The sequence below is a fragment of the Malania oleifera genome, chromosome 2, assembly GCF_029873635.1.
Source record: "Malania oleifera isolate guangnan ecotype guangnan chromosome 2, ASM2987363v1, whole genome shotgun sequence".
NCBI lineage: Eukaryota > Viridiplantae > Streptophyta > Magnoliopsida > Santalales > Ximeniaceae > Malania > Malania oleifera.
The window spans coordinates 120889839-120901664 of record NC_080418.1 but is presented as its reverse complement, the minus strand read 5'-3'; the positions used below and the strand labels follow the sequence as shown (position 1 = coordinate 120901664).

Below are 11826 nucleotides of genomic sequence, written 5' to 3'. Positions count from 1 at the left end.
CTGAATATGCCCCAAACTCAAGTATTAATCCAAATCAGGGGCAAATATTTTACTCAATGGCTGGCCCCAATGAAAGCTTCTCCAAAACAACTAGACTATTTAAAATTTTGTGGCTACCACAGATGGCATGGGCACGATTTTATCCTCTGCGCACTCACCATCACTAACATGAGCACTGGAGAAGTCCCTTAGAAGCAACTCTAGGCCTTTTAAAATGTTTTCCTCAAGGGCAAGAGCCTCACTGCCAAGATTTTTGCTACAATAATTTGTTTTAATGCTACCTTGATATTGCCATTCTTAAAATTTGCATTCCTATGGCTCCACGTTTTTTTTTTTTTCCTTTATTGCCTAAAAAAGATATACATGTGCATACCACTAAAAAAACTGATAAAATACCTCTAAAATTTGTCTAAATATTAACAAAAAAGGGCATTTTAAATAATTTGGGAGCACTACATAATACAAATGTCATGACTTACCCCTAAATGTTGCTCAACGCGCATCAAATGCAGTTCGGGTGCAAATGGTTTCAGCATTTCAAATTTCCAATTCCTTGATTTGCAATTGAATTTGCCAATGTGCCTAGATGCTGCGACAACACTTTCCTATTGAACCAAAATTATCTAACAAGTTTCATTGCTTCATTTAAAGACCTCTTCATACACGTATAAAACATATATGAAGAACGCAATATAATACAAGATGTTCACTTCTCTCTTTTTAATTGGGGAACCATTTATTTATTGTACCTTTGCCCGCTTCCGTGCAAGAAAGCGTTCTTTGGCTGCAGCCACTTGATCTTCGCTTCTTTTATGATGATCATGTTTCGGTTGATCGGCTGGTTCTTGTTCAGCAACAATGTTTTCTTGTACAGAATCCAAGGTGGCAGAAGCTGGCTTCGCATCGAAGGGCACAGCGGTTTCCTTCAAACCACTGGAACTCTCACCTTGATGCTTCTCTTTTACAATAGACGACTTCAAAGGCGTGTTGGTCAATGAACTTCCTTTTTCTGATACATGTATAGATACTTCTTGCTCCTTGGACTTCCTCAACTCTGCATCTTTTGCACCAAAAGCGACATTTTTTGAAAGATTGAAGTAAAAATCACTCATGTCACTCTTCTTTGTAACCTAAAACAACGAAGTAAATCACATGCAATAAATTAATTAATAAGGCATCGTATAAATATTCTGAAACTAATGAAAACATATTTACAAGACAATGAACTGCAGAAAGACAACTGAATGGAATACAATGCTCACTACAATAACTCACAGAATATTTGAAAGGAATTTTATAATGCAATAAGTTTCTCTAAAACTGAAGTACAAAAGCAGCTACTCCCTGAACTTAATGCAGTTTTTTCATTTAAAAATATAAAAAAATAAAAGCGCCTAATATTTTGCAACACAACGTCACCAACCCACTGAAGGGTTCAAGAGGCTACCCCAACCTTTGCTGTTATATCTTACCATGAAAGCCCAGCAAGAACCAACAACAAATAGCCCAAGACAAGCTCATTTTCAGTTACACGCCAGTTACCTTCACCACCCAGTAGAAGTCAGCCGGGTTGAATTCTCTTCCTTGATCACTCCTTATATTTGAAACATTATATCCTTTTTCATTTTGAAGTTTCTTACATAAATTTATTAACATATTACAAGCTTCATCATTGGAGACTAAAAATAATACCCAAGTAAACCTAGAGTAATCATCAACTATGACAAAGGCATATTGCTTACCTCCTATGCTTTGAGTTCTAGCAGGACCAAACAAATCTAAATGAATAAGTTCTAAGGGTCTACTAGTAGAGATATGTTTCTTCTTTTTAAAACTTGTTTTAATTTGCTTTCCAAGTTGGCAAGCATCACAAATTTTATCTTTTATGAATTTTGTATTTGGTAAACCTTGACTCACTTATTTCTAGATAAGTTTGATAATAGATTCATGCTTGCATGTCCTAGTCTTCTATGCCAAAGCCAACTAGCTTCATTCATGGCTGCTAAGCATGTTACATCTTGAGAGATTAAGTTTTCAAGATTTATACAATATACATAATTTACTCTATAAGCTGTGAATAGAATTTCATGTTTTCTTGGATTTGCTCAGAAGCCCCAAGGTTCATGCTGTTGCACCAAAAAATGCCCCCTAGGGTGCACAAGTAAATATTGGATTTCTATTGTCTGAGAACTAGATCCCGCAGCCAAATGCATTGGAACTTGACCTTTAAGATGTCACTGGTGAAAAACCAACTACATTGGAATATTAAGCACAGATGCCCAACTGACTTCGTAATCTGCCCATAACTTTCTAAAAGAGGTCCTAATCCTTTAAAACTTGTGACTCGATGCCAAAGACCTCATCTAGCATAAACCAACATTCCAATCAGCATTAATCATCCTCCTAAACGAGCTCAAAGAAAATTCTTTTTGTTCTAAACATATTATGCATCTGCTGAAATGAAGTCATGTTACTCTAATATATAATAGAATCAACATGAAGTCGTCAAAGATTAATTAACTAATGCTTCTTTAAGACAAAAGGAACTAATCTTCAGCAAGTAATCTTCAACAAGTTGTCACAAGCATCAAGTGATATCTCTTATGTATTTGATAGGCATCTCTGACATTGACAACCGCCAGCAGAGGCATGGTATGCCAAAACTAGTAGCAGCATGCTAACCTCTTTTCTCCAATATATGCATGAAATCAGTTCACTGAAGATTAACATGATTGATAACAAGAATTTCTTCTGTGGAACTGAAACTTGCTTCTTAACGCAAGCTTCTCATCTAGAAATTTTATGCCAATTAGCTGTATGAATGATTAACAATTAATTTTTTAGATTAATTATGAATACTTGCACAATAATGTCAGAAATTTTCTACCCAAAACTTATACCACACTAACATAACCAATGTGTAAATTCTGTTATCACGTGCAATGCTATAAACAGACACCACCGACTTCACTGTTCCTGTCCACAATCTTATATAATTGTATTATTTTCCATATTCATCTATATTGAAGACAATTTTCATTAAAACGATTGCAGGAAGAGCAATCAAAATTATTTTCGACAAAAAAACAGGTGCACCAACAGGCATACTTCAAGTCAATATTTTTATTTAAAAAAAAAATTCTAAATTAGGTGGAAAGGGCTGTGAGCTTTGTTTTCTATTCTTAAGATTTTGTGGAAGCCAAGGAATGCAAAAAAATTTTATGATTCAATCACTGATTTGCAAAGGTATCTGGGAGCAGCTCTTTTGAAATCATGGTTTTAAATAAAGGCCGCGACCGTTACGTAACGCTGTTACGTAAAGGTATTTTGGGTTACCGATACCATTACACACCGCGAAATCGATGGGAAGAAAAATCACGGCCGTAGCGGTCATTACGGACCGCAACCGTTACGTAAAGGCCGCTACGTAACCGCTACAGGACTGTTACACCAAAAAAATATTTTATTTTTTACTTTTTCTTCTCATTTTTTCTCTCTCTTTCATATATCATTCTCAATATACCAAGTGGCAAGAGGGGGAAAAGATTATAATGAGAATGACAATGATACAAAATCTACTATTTCTTTAAATATTCACAATAGATGCATTAATTAACAATTTCAAAATACTAACTTGTTAGGAAATTTTTTTTTTAATAATATTAGTAATGTGATATTTATGTTCTTTATTTTTCAACTTCAACCTTCTTTCTTTTCTAGCTATTTTATATTTATATTATTCGTATGTCTTATGTGTCTAATAGATTAATGGAGTATATAATGTATTTTATTTTATTAATTCATTTAGCACACATAAGAATTTATCACAGATAAGAACAATGAGAAGTATAAATACACGCACACACGTAATTTTCTATCAATGATGGTTTAAAACAAATGTAAACTTGTTGCCCTTACTAAATAACCTAGTTACTCGAACTAAAGGTCCAAAATACACTAAAACCCTTTCTAAGAATGGCTAAAAGCTTAAAACATGCAAGTACGCTAATATGCACAAGGTTGTGCGTGCTTCAAAAAAATTCACGGCCGTTACACCCGTTTCCCGTTATGTAACATCCGCTACTCCTGCTTCCCGTTACACCCGTTACCGTTACGTTACGCTACCCGCTACCGCGATTTAAAACCATGTTTGAAATACTATTTTCTACAAGCTGGACACCCCATTCTCTAACTTTGGTACTTTTTCCACCTCTATAAAATTTATTTTTCTGTATAAAAACTTTAAAAGAAAACCTCAATAGAACCTTGCAGCTGCCTTGAGTGAGGACAAAATGTCAGAACCCCACTATCGTCAAATTCTGTACGTATCATTATGAATGCTTCGCCCAACTTTTTTTTATTCCCAAAATAAAAAACAAAAAATCCCAATATAACTACATGCTTCTCATACCAAAATTCTCTAGAGCTGTATGTGAACATGTGCTCATGTGTGTGGTGTTTTAAGATGTTTCCGATCCTTCAGACCTCCCATGGTCTGATACGTCCCTGCTCCAGCTCTAAGTCCCACTCCGCTCACACTTCAGCCCTTGATTTATGCTTACAATCTATAATCCAATATCAGCCCATAGCAATCCATTATAATTTGGAAATGCAAGAAGATCAATTGCAGTGTCTAGAACTGATCAAACCAATGTCATTTTTAACAAAGCCTTTTTTTTTTTTTTTTGATAGAAAATAATGTAAATTCATTGAAGAGGAAAGAATGAATAAAGAGGAGAAGAAGAATCTCCTATAAAAAAAATTAAATAATTTAAAATTTAAAAAAAAAAAAAAAAAAACCCAAAATAAACAAGAAAACAAACAACATAAAACCGCCCTTCCAATATCTCTGAAGATCCAAGAAAGGCAGCCCTTTAAAACCACCAGCTGCATAAGACTAGAGACAAACCAAGTACTAAATCCAATACCAAAGCAAGGTCCCAGAATTCCTCTTCTCAGAAAAGATACAAGCATTCCTTCCCATCCAAATTCCCCATAAAACTATAAGGACACCACAAGTCCAGAAGACTAAACCATCAACACTTCTTCCCAAAACTTGTAAAAGAGATTTGTAATAATTTGTCCACAAAATCTGAGCAAACCCTATTCCCCCAACCCTCCCCCCCCACCCCCAAAAAAAAAAAAACAGCAAATCATTTATTCCAAATCCCCCAAGAGAAAGGGCAGTGCAAAAATAGATGCAAAGCAGATTCTGAGCTATCAAAACATAAGAAACAAACATCCAGAGATAAAGCCATCGAACGCCAATAGATGGTCATAATTAAAAAGGCTAAATTAATTATATTCATTCTATCAAGCACAATTAAGAGTCTTTGATGAGCGCAGCAACATGAATGAATGATCTATGCATATTTTATTAGTCCTTGATGGGACAAAAATTTCCTATCTGCACACCACTTACTAAAATATATAACTCATACAGTGGCAATATTTTGGTACCGCAGGGATAGTGACTACAAGCATGGTGATCCTTCTTCCTTTTTTGTTTCTAAACCCCTACTCCTAGAAACCTTCTTCTCTCAATCTCCCGTCATTCCACTAACCAGTCACAGAAGTCGAACATTGACACGCCTCTTTGACCAGAAATTTTTGTCTTCCATTAGAAACCCATCAGCAAGAACTCATCATCGCTCTACCAGTAAAATAGATCAAAAATCGATGCCTCATTCTAAATATCGACAACTGTTTCCATCGTCCGCAAAAACCATAATCCTCATTTACCATCAAATACTCTGTTTCCATCACTGGATAATATCAGAACCCTCACTTTCCATCAGAGTTCTCTTTTCGCACGCTACAAATCCCTCAAGCATCACCACAATTTCGTCTACCCAGCCCCACACCAGAAGTGTCCAACATCAGTTTCAGCCATAGCAAATTCTCTCTCTACCACCATAAAATTTCATCTACCCCAACCCACACCAGTATCGTCCAACAAGAAGCACTAGCAGATTCACTTTCTTTCTTCATCCTGGGGACCAATGAGATGTAACTCTGCTGTTATAATAGATTGAAAGGTGTTCAGCAGGATTCCGCTGGACTCCTTGACATTTTGGGTCACTGAATTCTCAGGGTCGCATGTCCTACATTATGCTGGAGGAATTTATCTGGGTGATGAAGATGATGGGGGTTTCGTATGAAGCGCTTGGAGGAATGGATATGGGTAAAGGGGCTCACTCCATAACAGACAAGGGACGTCCAGTCAGTATGAGGCCTCTTTTGAACAAGAGATGCAACTTTCTACTACTGAAGAAGGAAATTAGTGGAGGGAGATGGGCGGAAATAAGAATACCAGAGGGAGAACAGAGATTAGGGTGGAAGTCCTTCCTCATAACTCTCCTGGAATTGTTGAGGATTAGCAAGACTGAAGCACTTCGACTGTGGTTTGCAAAACATCCAAAGGGAGGTAAAGGCAGGCAGAAAGGCGACTGAACCTTCGGCGAGTCCCTCCTTTGCCAATGTGATCAGGGATGCTCAGGTGACAAAGGCCAGCACAGAGAACACTGAATTCAGAGGGTTTATTTCCTAATTCAATCTCTTTAATTAAGAGCATTATAGCTGATGAAGGATTTACAAAATTTAATAATTTTAATGAGCTTAAAGGGCTGGAAGCAAGTGAGCCTTATGTTCAGAGGCCCAAGTCAGTTGGGTCTGTAAGGACAAAACTGATGGGGGTCAAAAAAAAAAGAGCATCCCTCCAAATGAGGCAGGCAGGAGAGCTTCAACTGCCGGCACGACAAGGGTTAACAGAACTAAGGCAGAGAGAAGGGTGCTCACGTCCACTATGTGCTGATTTGTAATGATGGGCGGAAGGCTGCAGTCAGCAATAAGGCAGAGCAGAAGATAAATGTTAAGCAACTGATGACACTTCTCATAGGGGAGGAAAGCTCTAATTTAATCAGGAACTCTGATTGGTTTACAGGATTTCAATCTTAATTTGAATAACCAATTTTCCCCTATAAAGTCAGATTCTAAGGAAATTCAGAAGGCTAGTTTTGAAGAGGAAGCAGAGTTTGATTCTTCATATAATTTGAAGAACAATATAAGCAGCATATGTGAATTGAGAAGGAACTATTAGTTGACCAGCTGAGAGCTGAGTTTGAACTTGCTGCGGAGAGCAGTCTATTTCAACTATTTGAAGGAGTGAATGAATACGATGATTTGATTGGATCAAGACAGATTGAACTCATTGGAAACACCTTGCAGCAAATGGAGATAGAATGTCAACATCAAGATCCTGCACATACACAGGCAGGCAAAGTTCTATAAATCATTTTTCAGACCATGTGATTGCCTTTAATGAAAAGGGGTCCTTAATGTGGAAATTTGAATGTTCTTTCCTTGGGTGTTGGGGGGAATATTGATGATACGCTAGATGTTTCCTTGGGGGATCTGTGTTCCTCTGAAACGAGTGATGGTATTCTTCCCCTTCCCACTCAGTCTCTTCTTGTTTCTAATATTGTATGCCAAAGGGAGGATTCTTGTAGGGAGAGAGTTGTGGATTTAGCTCTAAAGGAGGTCAGACAGTTGCGGATTTAGCTCTAATGGAGCTGAGCCAGACATACAAGATTCACATAACTCATACAAGACCTAGGCCTAAAACCAGTAGACCCATTAGGCAAGGAGGTGACATTGGGTTTGAGCCCTAGGACATACTAGAGAAAAATAAATAAAAAAAGAACTAAGGAATTTGGTCTCTTCAATTAACTAAAAGGGTGGCAAGGGGCATGGGAAGGGTGGTAAGCATGTCAAGATAAGATTATCAGTTGGAATATGAGAGGTTTAGGGGGTGCTAGGAAGAGGACCCTTATCAAGGAATTTTTATTTGAGTACTCCCCAAATATTTTCATGATTCAGGAAACTAAATGGAGATTATTGACTGAGGGATTATCAAGAGTATTTGGGGTGGTTAGTATAGGGAATGGGACTTCTTACCCTCTTGAGGTGCTTCTAGAGATGTTCTAGTCAAGTGGGACTCCTAGTCTATCACTAACTTGGATAACTTACTAGTTTTCTTTTCCCTTTCTTGTCTTGTCGAAGTGAAAGGGAGGGGACAATGGTAGGTTTCTTCAGTGCACGATCCTCCTAGACCAACTCTTATGAGTGCTTCATGGGATGAGCTTTATTACGTTTTGGGTATTGCTCCCCTAGGTGGGTAGTGGGCAAAGACTTTAATGCGGGAAGGTTTCTGAAGGAGAAGGGAGGCGAAAAGGGGAGGGGGGGCAGAGTTACTGCTAGTATGCAGCAATTTGACCTGTGTGTTAGGAAGTGTGGCCTCATAGATCTTTGAGTAATGCTATACCTGATTTGTCGGGGGCTTAGGGCTGGGGCTAGTAGACTGGATAGATTCCTGTTCTATATTGATTGGGAGGATGAATTCTCAAACAGTTGTACCGAAACCTACTTCTGATCACTTCCCTATTTTGCTGGAATCTAGTAGGGTATCATGGGGTCCTACTCCTTTCAGGTTTGAGAATATGTGGCTGGACCATGCTTCTTCTAAGCTATTAGTGAGGCGCTCTTGGCAAGACATAGGGAGAGATTGCGAAGGTTTTAGACTTGAGGAAGTTAAAATACCTAAAGGAGAATTTGAAAATTTGGAAAAACGAGGTGTTTGGTGATGTTAAAGTTTGGAAATCCAGCATCCTTGGTGAGCTGGATTTTTTGAATAAAAAGGAAGAGGAGATTAATCTCTTGGAAAGTGAAGAGGCCAAAAGGAACTCTCTAAAAAATGAATTGGAAGAGATGATTTTTAAGGAAATGAGAAACTGGAAACAATAAATTAAATTTAAATGGGCCAGAGATGGTGATTGTAATACTGGCTTCTTCCATAGGACAGTTAATGGAATGTGAGGAGGGGAAATATGATTAGGAGGTTGGAGGTGACGGGAGGGAGAATTATTAATGATCCTAGTAGGATTGCCTCTAAGACCTCTTATTTTTTTGATAATTTTATTCTGAGGAAAAGGCTTGTAGATCGATGGTTGAAGGGTTAGAGTGGAATCCCATTTCTAGAGATCATATGCTTTGGTTAGAGAGACCTTTTGATGAGGAGGTGAGGGGGTTAGTTTTTGGGATGGAGAGGGATAAGGCTCCGGGTCCAAATGATTTTAATTTAGATTTCTTTCAAGACTAACAAGATATTATTAAGGTTGACTTTCTCAAAGTCTTTTTTAAATTTTATGGGAACAGGATTCCGAGTAAAAGCATTAACTCCACTTTTATTACCATCATGCCTAAGACCTATTAGTCTAGTCATTAGTGCCTATAAGATTATCACCAAAGTTATAACTCATAGGCTGAGTGTGGTGCTCGATAACACTATATCTACAGCTCAGAGTGCTTTTGTAAGGGGGTAGACAAATAGTGAATGCTATTTTGGTGGCTAATAAGGTCGTGGAGGATATTCGTAGAAGGAAGAAAAGGGTTTCATTTTTAAATTGGATTTTGAGAATGCCTATGATCGAGTTAGTTGGAATTTTTCGGATAACATTTTTGGTGGAGCGTTGAGCTGGTGCTTAAGGAGTTGATTATCTAATGTTTGGTTCTTGATACTAGTGAATAGGGAACCTAAGTCTACGTTAAGGGCTTCAAGAGGTGCTAGACTAGGTGATCCACTTTCCCCCTTTCTATTTGTCCTAGTAGCTGATGTATTGAGTAGAATAGTGGATAAGGCGTGGATAGGGAGTTAGTGAAAGGGTTGGGAAAGAGGGAGTGGTGGTTTCTCATCTCCAGTTTGCGGAAGGTACTATTTTCTTTCTAGATGATCGTAACCCTTCATTCATTTGTATTTTGGGTATCCTCAAAGTCTTTGAGAGGGTGTCGGAGTTTAAAATAAATAAGGGGAAAAGTGGTGGTTTAGCAAATACTAATGTGCCTACTAACACTCTGCCTATTGAACAAGCTAGGAAGCAGTCTTTTGACGTGGTTGTGGTCTTTTAGATTGGCCTTCCACTTATTTAGGGATCCCTTTGGGGGGCAATCCTAGATGTGTGGAGTTTCGGAACCTGGTGCTGGAAAGAGTGGCCAAGAGGCTTCATAGTTGGAAGGGGTTACTTTTTCCTTGGGGGTAGCATCACCCTCATTCAAACCTATTTATCTGGTATCCCGTTATATTATTTGTCTATTTTCAAGATTCCGATTAGGATAGCTAAAAAGATTCGAGAAAATTATAAGAGATTTCTTGTGGTCTAGAGTCGAGGGTTTTCAAGATCATTTAGTAAGGTGAGAAAGGTTCACAGGTCTAAATCAAAGGGAGCACTGGGTCTTGGAAAATTGGTGTCTAAAAACATCACCCACTTAGCTAAATGGTTATGGCACTTTGCCTTAGAAGATCATTCCCTTTGGCACAGAGTGATTAGAAATAAGTATGGGTTGGGTGAGAATGAGTAGGATATTAGTGTTAGTTTGCGGTGTTCATCGGAGAGTCCATGGAGTTCTATTCTCATATTTATCTCTTATTCACTCCTCACATTAATTTTTTGGTGGGGAGGGGTTCTTGAATCCGTTTATGGAAAAGATCCATGGTTGGGGAATGATGTTCTATCCAAATGTTTCCCTCATCTCTCTCAATTGAGCTCAAAGCAGAATAGTATGGTTTCTTTCTTTGTCATTGGTTTAGGTAGCCCTATGGTTTCTTGGAACTTTCATTTCTATATGATAGAGAACTAACAGAACATTCCTCCTTGTTACCGTTATTGAACAATTGTCATCCTTTAGCTAGAGACACTTGGTCTCATGTTTTGGATCATTCGAAGGTTTATTTTTGTAAATCAATTTTTTAGTTTTTGACCCGGTCTAATTCTTGCTTTCCTCCATATTCATCTATTTGGAAAGCCAAATCTACCCCAAAAATTAAGACTTTCATTTGGCTGATTGTGATTAATAAGATCAATACTGATGATCTATTGCTGATTAGGAGACTGTAGAAGGCCTTATTTCCAGACTCCATATGTTTGTGCGCTCTGTTATATGAATTCTGAAACAGCATCTCATCTTTTTTTACAATGTGTTTAAGCCTAAATTCATTATAAAAAATATAAATAAATAAATAATAAAAATAAATTCATATGGTGGCCAATTGTGATCATGATACCTGAATTCGTATTGTTACGTCTAGTTATTCAACAAAGAAAAAAAAATAGATCTCAAGAGCATGGTCTGCATTTTCTATGATCTCCCAGCTAAGAGCATAGAGGCTCCCTTTGCAAAGGAAGTAGTTGTGAGACCTCTTAACTCCATTTGGAAATATGAACAGGTAAAAAATAAAAAAAATAAAAATAAAAAGGGGGTGGGGGAGGAAAATCAAAGGAATCCACTTTTTTTGTTTGGTTATCAAGGCATAAGAAAAAAATAAAGTATATTGGCAGTAACTGAAAATTTGTTTTCATTCCTTGTGTCACTAACCTTTAACTATTCTTAATGTAATCATATTAAATAAATATTCATTCCAAAAAGCAATTGAGACAGAGAGAAAATTCGATAGAAAAATGGCCTCGATGCTTTTGCTTCCTTTCATATAACAACAAACCAAGTCTCAAGTCCCATTAGGTGGGGTCAGCTAGTTTGCTTCGATCCGCCTACTCTCACAAAATCTCTAAGCCAGATTGAGCCTTAAGAGGTCAAATGGGACTAAAGCCCTGAGATCAAATGATATGACTATAGCTTATTTCTAGATTAAATTGCATGTTGTGAGATAGGATTTGACTCGGCTTTTTTGAGAATTTCCATACGCATGGAAGGTTTGTGAGCAGCCTGAATGTTTTTTTATTGTTTTAATCCCGAAAAGAAGTGGGGCCAAGGACT

At 37.6% G+C, this 11826-nt stretch overlaps 1 protein-coding gene across 2 annotated transcripts in view; it reads right to left on the bottom strand.

Annotated features, from left to right (window-relative positions):
- Window positions 1–527: 527 nt before the first annotated feature.
- LOC131148911 (uncharacterized) overlaps window positions 528–11826 on the bottom strand; it is a 50785-nt gene continuing 39486 nt past the window's right edge. For both annotated transcript variants that reach the window (XM_058098874.1, XM_058098875.1), the window contains exon 5: window positions 528–1130. In XM_058098874.1, the coding sequence (XP_057954857.1) occupies window positions 741–1130 (390 nt within the window). In that variant the 3' untranslated portion in view covers window positions 528–740. The remainder of the gene's footprint in view (window positions 1131–11826) is intronic.